The sequence below is a fragment of the Dipodomys ordii genome, unplaced genomic scaffold, assembly GCF_000151885.1.
Source record: "Dipodomys ordii isolate 6190 unplaced genomic scaffold, Dord_2.0 Scaffold197, whole genome shotgun sequence".
NCBI lineage: Eukaryota > Metazoa > Chordata > Mammalia > Rodentia > Heteromyidae > Dipodomys > Dipodomys ordii.
In genome coordinates, this window is record NW_012267413.1 from 446,712 (window position 1) to 460,727 (window position 14,016).

Here is a 14,016-nt window from a genome sequence, read left to right on the forward strand (position 1 = left end):
CTCAAGGCTAGCGCTCTACCACTTGAGCCACAGCACCACTTCCGGCTTTTTCCTTTTTGCTTATGTGGTGCTGAGGAATCGAACCCAGGGCTTCATGCATGCAAGGCAAGGGCTCTACCACTGAGCCACCTTCCCAGCCCCAAGATGAAGCCTACTTTTGTTCTTCCTGTTTCTTTCCCATGTATAAACTCTAGTGGGATGTGTAGTAATTGCAGAGTTGACACAAAGTCAGAAAATCAAATGAAATGGTCTGCCCAAACCAAGAAGGGACACTGCTCAGAGTGTCAGCTGCTTTTCCTACTCTAAGAACAAATTGTCAACTGTCACCTCAAGCTGATAGGGAATACTCAGTGCCTAAAACCCCCTTGCCTAGTTTCTTTTTTTTCTTAAGTATGTTGATAGGTAAATCATGATTTAGAGGATATTGTTAGAAGACAACTGCCACTTTTTTTTCTTTTTTTCATTTTTTTTTTGTGCCTGTCCTGGAGCTTAAATTCAGGGCCTGGCCACTGTCCCTGAGCTGTTTCTTCCCTTTTTTTCTTTTTTTTTTTCCCTAAGACTAGCCACAGCTCCACTTCTGGCATTTTGGTGCTTAATTAGAGATAAGAGTCCCCCAGACTGAGCCGGGCGCTGGTGGCTCACGCCTGTAATCCTAGCTACTCAGGAGGCTGAGATCTGAGGATCACGGTTCAAAGCCAGCCCAGGCAGGAAAGACCGTGAGACTCCTATCTCCAATAAACCACCAGGAAACCGGAAGTGGCGCTGTAGCTCAAGTGGTAGAACACTCGCCTTGAGTTGAAGAGCTGAGGGACAGCGTCCAGGCCCAGAGTTCAAGCCCCACGACCGGACCCAAGAAAAAAAAAAAAAAAAAGAGTCCCCCAGATTGGCTTCAAACTGTGATCCTTAGCTCTCCTAAGGAGCTAAGATTATAGATGTGAACCACCAGAGTCCAGCTCCACCTGCCACTTTTTAGCAATTAAGACCTTATGGTGACCATTTCATTAGAGCACTTAGGATCTGGTTAGTGTCTAAGTTAGGGGCACAATGATTAGAATGTGCCAGATAGAAGACTCATCCACTCTTTCTGGAGGCATTATTTTAAAACATAGGATGAAAAAGATTTATCTTGATTATTTTTTGGTCTTCCTTATGTCATTTAAACCAAGCAGTAAAGAATCTAGAAACCACTTTGTTTGTTCTGGTCTGAAACCTATCTACCTCTAATCCATGTAGAAAAAGAATCAGCAGATAACAGTAAAGTCAGGTAAGGACAGTACTTGATGTTTAGTATGTATGTTTACCTCATCTTTACACATATACCATGTATTACTAATGCTCCATTTTGATTGATACCCAAGTCTTCTACACATTAATGGAACCTTTTCCCTGGTGGTCCCTTAAGGGTGGTGTTGCAAGAGGGCCTACCAGGTTGTAGATTTTAAATGCTGCAAAAATGCTGGGCTATTTAGGACTAACTAGTCTCTTTCGAATAGATGCAGGCCCCCAGACCTTCTCTGTGCTGATTGGAAACCGTGAATGGATGAGGCGCAATGGCTTAACCATCTCAAGTGACATCAGTGATGCCATGACGGGTCATGAGATGAAAGGACAGACCGCCATCCTGGTGGCTATTGACGGTAGCTTCCTGCCCAAGCCTTCCACACCCACAAGAACACAGTTCAGGCAAAGAGGCCTCCTTTTCCTTTTCCATCTTTCTTTGTTCTGTTTTTCTGGGGCCTTCCTTTCTCACCATCCCCACCTTGACCCAGAGCCATGTCTACTCTTGTGTTTGTCTTCTGCTCTTGGAATTCTAAACTGCATCATCTTTGCTTCTATTCAAGTTGCCAGTTCAAATCATCCTCATTCATCACTATAGACTAAATAGGGATCTGCTTCCCAACTTCAGGATGCCTTTAAATATGAAGCCTCTGCCACTGTCCACTATCTGACCACACACATCAGTGGACTCAGAGCTTCTTTTGACCCCACATGTCTTAACATCAAGTACATCCTGGGTTGCATGCCTCAGAGATGAGAACCTTCACTTGGTAACTTGATGTCCTACTAATAGAAATAAAACAACATGCAGATAAGAAATGATTTACAACACTATGTTATGAATACTCCAGCCAAGTTATTCTTCTCCAATTCCCTGGTTTTCCTTTCTCTTAAGTCATTATAAGCCTCCCTCCCTACCCCCAACAAGTCCCTTCAGCTTCTCAAGCCAGAATCTACACAAGTAAAGGCTCTGTGCCATTATAAACTGTTACTCTCTTCCCATTCACACCTCTACCCAGAGCTCTCCTGTTTTTGTGTTTGAAGACTTCTCAGGGGAAAAAAAGAAAGAGGAAGGACATCTATGTTGGATGCTTATTACTTAACATTTGTTAAATTTGTTATATTTCTCATATTTTAATAGCAAACTTTGCAAAGTAGTGTATGTATATATCTTGTGGAAAATTCCAAGGGGTATAAAAAAATGAAATCACCCATCACTCCTAGTCCTGCCCTCATGGAGCTATGAGCATTCTGATATTCTTGGCAGTCATGTATATACTTCTATATATGTATGGGAAGATGACAGAAGAAATGGAAGGAAAGAAAGAAGGGAGGGAGGGAGGAAGGGAGGAAGGAAAGAAGGAAAGGAGGGAGGGAGGGAGGGAAGGAGGGAGGGAAGGAAGAAAAGAGAAAGAAAGGGAGGAGAAAAAAGAAAGGGAAGGAAGGAAGCAAAGGCAGGTCTAAACCATATTATGTCACATACCAAAGTATATGTTTTGTTTTTTGTATGTGACCTTATATGATGACAGCCATTATAAATTCTAATGTCATGCTTGCTCGAGGGCCATTCAGTCCCACACTGTTGTTGATTGTGGGTGGTTTGTTTGCTCCAGGTGTGCTCTGTGGGATGATCGCCATTGCAGATGCTGTCAAATCAGAGGCTGCCCTGGCTGTGCACACCCTGAAAAACATGGGTGTAGATGTGGTTCTCATCACAGGAGACAATCGGAAAACAGCCAGAGCCATTGCCACCCAGGTATAGGCATCTTATTTTTGAAATTACCAATTGCGTTAACCTAACAAAAGCAGAAATAGGAAAAATGCACTACTGTATTCATGCTAAACTTGACTTCTGCTCTTTCCCCTTTCTACATCCCTGGAAAAAGCAATTCCAGTATTCTCTAAGCATTTCCTAAAAAGATTCTGGCTTGAGAACTACAATTAAAGCTGAGTCAACTGTATGATAAGGGAGGGTTTTGTTTTGGTTTTCTTTTGTTTTGTTTGGTCATGGGACCTGAACTCTGGGCCTGGGCACTGTTCCTTAGTTCTTCAGCTCAAGGCTAGCGCTCTACCACTTGAGCCACAGCACCACTTCTGGCTTTTTCAGCTTACATGGTGCTGAGGAATTGAACCTAGGGCCTTGTGCTTGCAAGGCAAGCACTCAACCACTGAGCTACCTGCCCAGCCTGATAAGGGAGTTTTAAGGGCTCATTTATGTACTTGAGTGAATGATTTAATTTTGCACCATTCTCCTGTGTCCATTGGTTCTGAGTTGGGGGCATGTGGACAGACAGTACTGCTAGGTAGCTACTGGACAGCCTCAGCCACCCACAACAATAAATATAGTGTGAATTTCTGAAAATGGTACTTTCACCACACCCTGTGCCCATTTCAAGTGTGTATGGCTATCTGCTTGTGAAAGTTCATTGCTTCTCAAAAGGAAACTACAGTACCTCTCAGTGCATTAATCTTATCTTGCTAATGATGAGCTTGCTAAGTATTCTCTCCACTTTTCCTAGCTTACAGCTTCTTCATCCATTGAGCAATTACCTAACACAGGGTCAGCCACTGGAGCTACACAGAGGAGTAAAGAGGGTCCTGCTTTGAGCACAGTCCTGTGAGGAGGTTGGATCAGTGACCCAGCTCTGAGTGCTCAGGCCTTTTGCAGAAGTGTGCAGTTGGCAAGGAACAATTTACCTAAGCATGGAGTATGCTTGAGCCAGAGTTGGAAGAGATGAAGAGCCAGTGAGAGTAGAGATGGAAGATTGGGAGGAAAACTGAGTTTTTCTAGGGAAGAACAGGCCACTTGAGAATCCACTGGGGATGTAGAATGGCACAGTGATTCCTAGTGGCTATAGATTGCTGGACAGTGCAGTGCTAAGTGTGGGCCAGTAGACAAAAGCCAGATTCACAGGATCATGGAAGGTGGACCCTAACAGTTTAGGCACTTGGAGGTGGATAGCATCCACCAAAGGGCTGAAGTAGCAGAGTATCATGACCAAATGGTTGCTGTTCTGGACACGCAGCTGAGGAAGCCTACAGAAGATTGTTCTATGGACAGGTGGGGATGGCGGAGGGGCTGGATTTAAGCCACATTGAAATAGAGCAGGATTCCTGTGCCCTGCAACCTCCAGTCTAATTGACAACATGACCGATGACTTAGAGACTGAAGGAAAAAGGATAAGGGAATGTGAGGTTTCTGCTTTTGCCCACCTTAGGTATTAATTTTCTTCCTTTTAGGTTGGCATCAACAAAGTCTTTGCTGAGGTGTTACCTTCTCACAAGGTGGCTAAGGTCCAGGAGCTCCAGAACAAAGGGAAGAAAGTTGCCATGGTGGGAGATGGAGTGAATGATTCCCCAGCTCTGGCTCAGGCTGATGTGGGCATTGCCATTGGGACTGGCACAGATGTTGCCATCGAAGCAGCTGACGTCGTCCTTATCAGAGTGAGCTCTGCTGCATCCAATCAGGAGAGTAGGGAGGGCAGATGGAGGGCCCCTTACTCAGTGTGCTCCTCTCCTACAGAATGACCTCCTGGATGTGGTAGCAAGTATCCATCTCTCCAAGAGGACTGTCCGGAGGATCCGGGTCAATCTGGTGCTGGCACTGATTTATAACATGGTTGGGATACCCATTGCCGCAGGTAGGTGAGACAGGACTCACCTGCTCTGAGCTTTGGCTCCACTGTGACCAGATCCTCTGCTAGATTCTCACAGAACTAGTTGCCTACCTCACTGGGTAGCTTGTCAGATGCACGTGGAGAGGTTGGTGTTTATACATCTAAAATACATCTAGAATAGCAAATGAGAAAATTCTTGGAGGACCCTAAATCCTAGTTTACTTTGATCATTCTAGAAAGCTGGTTAAGATGATTGGCCATTTATTTAGAATGTTCCTGTTTTCAGAATAATTTATTAAAATATAACAATCTGAAAATAATTATCATGTAGCTTTATGGAATATTACATATACATACTAGACACAATGATTGTATCTCAGAACATGTCTTAAGAACAAATCCTCGCCAAGCACTAGTGACTCATGCCTCTAATCTTAGCTACTCAAGAGGCTGAGGTCAAAAGGATAATCATTCAAAGCCAACCCAGACAGAAAATACACTAGATTCCATATCCAAAATAACCAGAAAAAAGCCAGCTCAAGTCACTTGAGGCATAGCTCAAGTAGTAGAGCACCAGATGTGCAAGCAAGTTGAACAAGTGTGAGGTCCTAAGTCCAAATCTAATACCAGCAAAAAATAAGGAAACCAAGAAAGATAGTGCTTCTGTGTGGGCTGAAGAGACCTGAAGTTGTTTGCTTTTTGTTTTTTGTACTAATAATGTGGTTTGAACTCAGGGTCTGGGTGCTGTTCCTTACCTATTTTGCTCAAGGCCAGTGCTCTACCACTTGAGCCACAGCTCCACTTCCAGTTTTTTGCTGATTAATGAGAGATGAATCTCACAGGCTTTCCTGCCTGTACTGACTTCAAACTGTGATCCTTAGATCTCAGTCTCCTAAGTAGGTAGGATTACAAGTTTGAGCCATTCATGCCTGGCTGAGACCTAAAGTTCTTAAACATGACTTTCTTACCTTCGTTCCTCTTTGTGTCTGACTGATGACCCCATCTCAAGGATGGTCAAGTCTGCCTTCACCTTGGGGAGTCAAATAGGTATCCTTCTTGTGCCAACAGCCAACTTAGGTACACTCCTTCCTGTGTCTGTACCTCTTACTTAACTGTTGGCTGTACTAAGCCCAAGTTTCCTAGTTCTGTCTGGGACCTGGCTCTCATTTCCTTTTTAAGAACCCCCTAGGCCAGAAAAAAATCAGTGTGGATGAAGACTGTGGCCATCAACAGCATAGCACAGGAAATATCCTGTGAAACTGAGTCTCCAGGACACAGGCTCTTGCACCTCTGCTACTCTCCCTCTTCCCTGTCATGGTGGTTCCCAGTCTCTGAATCAGGGGATGCAATATGGATCCCTGCCAGCTTCCTAGGATGGTCTTATCCCAGAGGCTGCTGGGTAGAAACCTTTCTGAGTGCCTATGTGGGAATCCCCTGAGAGACAGCTCCAAGGGGCAATTGAGGTAGAGTCCTGATTTTCCTTGGACTGCCAGGTGAGTGTATCTCCTCCCCTTGACAGGAGTCTTCATGCCCATTGGCATTGTGTTGCAGCCATGGATGGGCTCAGCAGCAATGGCAGCCTCCTCTGTGTCTGTAGTGCTCTCGTCTCTGCAGCTCAAATGGTGAGTTCTGAGTGGGACAGTGGCAGAGTTCTCTGAAGGCCTTTTCACCCTGTACAGGAACTCTTCGGGGCCTTTTCACTCTACTTTGTGTCTGAGATACCTGTGCACTCTCCATTCTCAATCATGTATCCAAGGCAAAGAGGCAGTCCAAAGAGGCAGTCCAAGTGGATTTAGGTATTGATTTTCAGTACCACACCAAGTCATTGGCCACTTACACAGTCATCACTTATTGGACTGTTTATGTGGGTATCTTGTAAATACAGAATCGTTATGTTTTAACTTTCCTTTATTTTAACTTGGTGTTTTATTTTGGTCTTTTCTTTTTTGATACTGGGGATCGAATCCAGAACATTGCACTTGCTAGGCAAGTGCTTTGCCACTGAGCTACATCCCAGCCCCACTTTTTCTTTTTAAAAAAGATGTTCAGGCTGGGGGTGTGGCTTTGTGGTAGAGTGCTTGCCTCACATGAATGAAACCCTGAGTTTGATTTCTCAGTACCACATAAATGGAAAAGACCAGAAGTGGTGATGTGGCTTAAATGATTGAACAATAGCCTTGAGCAAAGAAGTTCAAGGACAGTGCTCAGGACCTGAGTCCGTGTCCCAGGACTGGCTAAATAAATAAGATGGTCAACTGGGTGCTAGTTAATCATGCTTATGTTCTTAGCTACTCAGGAGGCTGAGATCTGAGGATCCTGGCTTTTAGCCAGCCAGGTCAGGAAAGTCCATGAGACATATCTTATCTCCAATTACCCATCAAAAACCCGGAAGTGGACCTGTGACTCAAGTGTTCAGAGTGCTAGCTTTAAACAGAAATACTCAGAGACAACACCCAGGCACTGAGTTCAAGCCCCAGGACTGGCGCACACACACACACACATACACATGCATGCACGCACGCACACGCGCACGCACTACAAGATGTTCCGGGGCTAGGAATGTATAGCTTACCAACAGAATGCCTACTCAGCATGCTAAAGCCCTGGGTTCTATTTTTGGGCCTGCACTGCAATGAAAGAGGGAAAAAGATGTTCATTTATTTATTGAGCAATCACTTAAGAAATGGCAGCCCACTATGTGCAAGGTGCCTATGTAGGAGGTTTTGGAATCAGGTGAAATTTACCTGAATATTGGAGTTTAGTGAGGTGGTTTTTGGGGGGTGGGTCAGGGTTTGTGCCAGTCATAGGCTTGAACACAGCCTGGGTGCTATCCCTTAGCTTTTTTTTTTTGCTCAAGATTAGTTCTCTACTACCTAATTCTGCTTTTTGGTGGTTAGTTGGAGATAAGAGTTCCACAGACTTGTCTGCACAGGTTGGCTTCAAACTATGATCCTTTTATCTCAGCCTCCTGAGTAGGTAGGACTACATAATAATCATGGAACATTATGGAATATTGAGCCACCAGTGCTCATCTTGGGTTTAAGTTCTTTACCTATAAATTCTTCATGTTGCTGTCTTTCATGAAGGCTTTCACTAGATGTATATAAGGAGTGGGGGGAATGAGCTTTATGTTTGTAGGGCTCAGATGCTCTTCGATTCTTGCCTTCCAGCTATAGAAAGCCTGATGTGGAGAGGTACGAGGCGCAGGCCCATGGCCGCATGAAGCCCCTGAGTGCATCCCAGGTCAGTGTGCATGTGGGCATGGATGACCGGCGACGGGACTCCCCCAGAGCCACGGCATGGGACCAAGTCAGCTACATCAGCCAGGTGTCTCTGTCTTCCCTGACGTCTGACAGGCCATCTAGGCATGGCACCGCAGCAGAGGACAGTGGGGACAAGTGGTCTCTGCTCCTTAGTAATGGGGATGAGGAGCAGTGCATCTGAAAGCCAGGGGCCGGGCTCCTTCCGAGGGATGTTGCACCCCTCCCTGGGCTGGCACAGCCCCTACTAGCAGCAGTGGGGTGGATAAAGCACACCATAGCCTTGGAACTTCCACTTGATGGATGTTCTGCTAACCCTACTGTGGTATGTGGCCTTGCCTAGAACCCCCCTGCCCATACTATGCCGCTGGTGTGGGCAAGGCTACACCTCTCTGGGACTACAGAAGAGGAGAGGAAGTCAGTGCTCTTCTCAGAGCTCTGCTTATATTGTTGGGATTGCCACCTGTGAAACAAAGCAAGAAACAGAACCTAGTTGGGCCTCTCCAGAAACCTCGCCTCAGCCTCGGCATGGGGCTTATTTTGACAACACCCATGAGCTGCGTGGGTCAGAGACCACAATTTACCTCAAGTGCACCTGTTTTCTGCTGGCATCATCTCTTCCTTTTCTGTCCTGCATACTTGGCATCCCTGACAGTGGGGATGATGTGCCTGCCTATCCTCTGAGCAGAGCTCTCCCCTTGGACGTCTCTAAATGCTCTCTGGCTTTGCACTTGTAGCCCAAGTCTGCTCCCTAGCCTGCACCTGGGATGACAGCTGCCACATCCTTCTGCATGCTGAGGAAGGTCCTTTATGGCCAAGACCCACTGCAGTCACACATGCTGCTGCTGAAAAGCTGAGTAAGGCCTCAGAGCCTGACCAGTAGTCCTTATCCAGCCTCCCGTGGGGCTCAAGAACTCACGACCCAGAGCATCCCATGTGCTCCTGAGGCAGGTGTCCCATGGGAGGTGTGTGCCTATAATAAACTCCCTGTCACCTAGCGACAGAACCCCTGGAGCAGATCAGAATCATTTCACCCTAAGGTAAAACCCTGGCCTCACACAAAAAAACAATTTTAGTTATTTGTTGTGTTCACTTATTTGCCAAGCTTTGCTGTAATTCCCCCTTTCTCCCCTCCCCCCACAAAATAGCATGGCCACTACTATTGTGTACATTTCAGAAGCAAGGCTCAGAGAGGCTGAGTTTGGTGCCCAGAATCACATAGCCAATACATATTCCAGGTCTGTTGCTTTGAAGATCTTTCTGTGCTCTGCTGCTGCCTTAAGTGTCAATTTGCCTGACAAGATTAACTACATGAAGGTTTTTTTTACTCTTGGAAGAGCAGGTCTGCCAGGTGTTGTATTAGTTGTATCAACTTAGAATACATCAGGGCATGATATCTTTTCTCATTTACATGGTAGTTGCTTCAGTTTTTACATATAATGTAGTTTGTGCTGGATTTTGGCTTCTAAAATCCAAGTTCAGTTTTCCGTTTTCCTGCCTTTCTCCACCAGCCCCTTCATATTCTCTGTCCCCATTCTGCCCTGTTTATATTCTGTTTTAAAACTAGGCTAATCATTTTGTACTGAAGCTAATTGTAATTTTTTTAACTCCTGGGCCATATCATCATGTTTGTATGTGGACCTGAAAATGTTTATATGATTGTACAGAAAGTAACTTTTTAGATATGCAAAGTGCCAGGGATGTGTTTGGTCAGATAGTAGTTCCCATGTCAAAAGACTTTCCATGAACTAGGAGAATAAAGTTTCATTTTATTCACCCACAAGTCTGCCTGTGGCTGCCTGTGTCTGTGTGGGCAGCTGCCCAGCCCATGTGGCCTGTCTCCAATGAAGACTTCTACGAGGAGCTGGCTTAGCCAATGCCATTAGAGGATATGATAGGAGGATTTTAACTTGTGACATGAAGATGGCCAGAACCATGTTGACATGACTCTACCTACCACTGGCTCAGTTCTCTCCTGAATGCTGCAGGTGGCCAGCCTCAATGGTATTTGGGAGAGCGAGAGGCAGTCCCACTGTGCCAAGGCAACCCAGAGTATGATTACCCCACCTGTGCCCTCATGAACTTCTCTAGAAAATTTGTCTCCAAAGAGGTAATCAGGAGGAATGTGTTTGGGGCACTTTGAACCTTAAAGAGCAGGATAGGTAAATAAGAAAATATGGAATGGGGATCTGCAAGGAAAGTTTTGTAGGCATTTAGGGTTTCCAGGAGACCAGAAGTGAACTAACACCTAGAAAGGATGGCAGCATAATTTGTCACCCACACAAGGACACTTGTAAGAGTGGAAAAATGCAGTAGGTTCCAGAAGTATGCTGACAACATGGTCCTTAACCTGGTTTTGAGAACCTGACCACCAATATCTACATCCTGACCTCAGCATTTTTCTGTTGAATCGTAGAGGTGATTACCTTGGAGCTCAATAAGGTGGCAGAGCTGGATGGCCAGCCTTGAATACTCCTATGTGCTGGTGTGTTTTGTGGCCTCACATGCCCTGAAGGATTTCTTGCAGTCCAGGGTTAGAATATTCTATTGTTATTTACCTTTCTCACTCCAGAGAGGGAATACTACCTTAGGAAGAACTCAACTTCTTTGAAGACAAAACTTTCCTGACAGGATTCCTTATCACCAGTCTAAATTATAGCATCTGTCCATCCTAGATATATTTTCAATCAGTAAGACCTTACTGAAGGCTGGGTGCTGTAATCCTAGCTACTCAGGAGCCTGAGATCTGAGGATTAGGGTTCTAAATCAACCCAGGCAGACAAAACTGAGAGACTCTCATCTCCAAATAACCACCAAAGATATCAGAAGTAAAGGTAGAAGTAAAAGTAGAATGCCAGCTTTGAACAAAAGAAAGAGAGAGATGCCCTAAGTTCAAGCCCCAATACCAACATACACACACTAAAAAGGACAATGAAGAATTATGACTACCTTTTTAATAATCACTCTAGTTATTTTTTAATGGTATCTGGAAATTGACATTTCACAAAGTAGATTCCTAAATTCTTCTATTTTATTAAGGAACCAAAATTAATAAAAGTGGCCTTCATATGTTTTAAGGAAATCTAAAGCTGCCAATCACATAATTTAATTAGATAAAAGATGACTTGATTGCAAAGGGTCAGGGGATGCTTTAAAAAAGTCATTTTGTAGCCGGGCGCTGATGGCTCACGCCTGTAATCCTAGCTACTCAGGAGGCTGAGATCTGAGGATCGCGGTTCAAAGCCAGCCCAGGCAGGAGAGACCATGAGACAACTATCTCCAATAAACCACCAGAAAACCGGAAGTGGCGCTGTAACTCAAGTGGTAGAGCGCTCGCCTTGAGCTGAAGAGCTGAGGGACAGCACCCAGGCTCAGAGTTCAAGCCCCACAACCGACAAAAAAAAAAAACGTCATTTTGTCTGGGTGCTGGTGGCTCATGCCTGTAATCCTCACTACTCAGGAAGCTGAGATCTGAGGATCACAGTTCAAAGCCAGCTAAGGTAAGAAACTCCATGAGACTTTTATCTCCAATATACAACTAGAAAACCAGAAGTAGTGCTATGGTTCAAGTGGTAGAGCACTAGCCTTGAGCTGAAGAGCTGAGGACAGCGCCCAGGCCAAGTTCAAGCCCTATGACCGACAGAAAAAAAGATAAAAAGAAAGAAAAAGTAATTTCAGTGGGCTATAAGTTTAGATCAGTGGTAAAGTGCTCGCCTAGCATGTTCAAGGCCCTGGGTTCCATTCCTAATATCACCCCCCAAAACAAACTCCCATTAATATTTCATTCCATACATTCCCTAGCATACCTACAATCCCAGGGTTATAAAAATTAACTTGTGCACAACCTTCCCTTTGGTCACCATCTTTCATGGGAGCAAGTACTTTAGGAAATGCGGTAAGCAGTGGCCTCTGCCCATTCTCTATCCCTCTTTTTTACTTGGTTGTGTGGGAAAGCTGATTTGGTGCTGAAAAGTACTGTGAGCTGGCAGGGAAAAGCCACTCCTTTTTCTTCATTTTCACTTGGGTAGGGCCATAAGCACCATTGTTTGGGCTCATTTCAGAGGGAGATGTCTACTTGTCTGCCCTTCTCCTTTGTGTGAAGACAATAAGTGCTGAAATTACAGGATAGAACGTGAGAATGTTAAGTAATCCTGAGAAACCCTAGCATCTCCTTTATTCTACTCAAAATGATGAAAACACAGAAATGAAACATCATCCAAGGACTAAATGCAAACAAGAATCGATGGAAATTCAACATTTTTCTCTCTCCAAAATAGAAATCGATATTACATCTCTTAACATAAACAAAATGGACTGAGCTCAGTGGTAGAACATTTGTCTGGTATGCATAAAGCTCTGGGTTTGAGTCCCAGTGCCAAACAAACAATGTAAAATATAGAAAGTAGGCAGGAAAGGCTGGCATAATAATTCACCCAGGCCTAAGGAGGAAAACTTGGTGAATATAGTTTTTGTGGAAGAGTGTCCTTTGTGAGTGGATTGCATCAAGATACCGAGAAAGCAAAGCCTTATTACTTTTTTTCTTTTTCTTTTTTGTCAGTTATAGAGCTTGAACTCAGGGTCTAGGGGCTGTTCCTGAGCTCTTTTGCTCAAAGCTAGTACTCTACCACTTTGAGCCACAGCTCCACTTCTAGTTTTCTGGTGGTTAACTGGAGCCAAGAGACTCATGAACTTTCCTGCCAGGGCTGGCTTTGACCCAAGATCCCCAGATCTCAGCCTCCTGAGTAACAAGGATTACAGATGTGAGCCAGCAGCACCCGGTGCCTTACTGCTTCTTATTCAACCTCTAGACTGCATTGTAGCCATTGACCTCAGAGGTGATTCAGTGGGCCTCAGGAATGACCAGCTGGGGGCTGATCCAGGTCTCAGGAATGTCAGGCAAGGACAGATGCCATCAGGCTTTGGTGTGCTACAGATTCTGTCCTCAGGGCTGTGCCTCCAGTCCTGGAGATGACTTTGAAAGCAATTGCCATCACTTTCTATTTCCACTAATGGGAAACCAGGCATTAGGGTGGTTGAGCTGGCTCTCTTGGAGACAGCTGATGCACTCAAACCCTCTCAGTTCTGGCCCCAGAGTCTGCCATCCATTGTGCTTGCTGTGGAGAAAGTCTTCTCCCCACAAAGGTGAATCTGTGCTTGGCTTAGGTGAGGATTGTCTTCGTGCGCTTTGTCTCCAACACCACCAGATGTCTCTCTGACCAAACCAACATCCCAGTCTGCAGCAGGAGCCGAATCTCCATATCATTTCTTTGTAAGCAGTTGGAAATGGAAGTAAATGTCATCATAATGAGAAGGTGGGGGGCGGAAGGAGCAAGAGGCTTGAATTCAGCTCTGGTACCTGGGTGTTTCTGACCTGTAATATATTCACTATCTGTTCTTGCAGCCAAGATTCAGAGTATAAGATGACTCCATAGTCACTGTCCGTATCTATTCTTATGTGAATCTGAGCTTCCTAGTTCCTTGCAAATTTGGATAATAGTAACATTTCAAAGGAATGTTGGCCATATTTTGGGTGGTTCTAACATTCTCATGTTTACATGGAATTGGAGGACAGTACCCCAATAAACAATATCATAAACAATATCATTTCCAGAGCTTGTTCCCTGGTGGCCTGAAGATTGATTCTTCCCAAGGCCACTTGTCCCCAAGGAGGGCTTCTCTGAACCTGTCTTTGCTCATATGTTTGATGAGAACTGCTCTCTTCACTGTCCTGACCTACAAGGAGGAAATGCTTAAGAAACCATCACCACATACCAAGTGGCTGATGGTCTCAGGTAATCTCAACAAGCCACAGTATGTGGTCCTGTCTCTTTCAGATCACCTTACTTTGTGGCATTTGAAAA

General features: G+C 44.8%; 1 protein-coding gene across 1 annotated transcript in view; it reads left to right on the forward strand.

Annotated features, from left to right (window-relative positions):
* The window catches only part of Atp7b (ATPase, Cu++ transporting, beta polypeptide), a 52,583-nt gene extending 42,932 nt beyond the window's left edge, over positions 1–9,651 (forward strand). Inside the window, exons 15-21 of the mRNA XM_013034816.1 lie at positions 1,234–1,264; positions 1,494–1,637; positions 2,892–3,034; positions 4,519–4,722; positions 4,802–4,919; positions 6,415–6,517; positions 8,066–9,651. Of these exons, the coding sequence (XP_012890270.1) occupies positions 1,234–1,264; positions 1,494–1,637; positions 2,892–3,034; positions 4,519–4,722; positions 4,802–4,919; positions 6,415–6,517; positions 8,066–8,339 (1,017 nt within the window). The 3' untranslated portion in view covers positions 8,340–9,651. The remainder of the gene's footprint in view (positions 1–1,233; positions 1,265–1,493; positions 1,638–2,891; positions 3,035–4,518; positions 4,723–4,801; positions 4,920–6,414; positions 6,518–8,065) is intronic.
* The last annotated feature ends 4,365 nt before the right edge of the window (positions 9,652–14,016 follow it).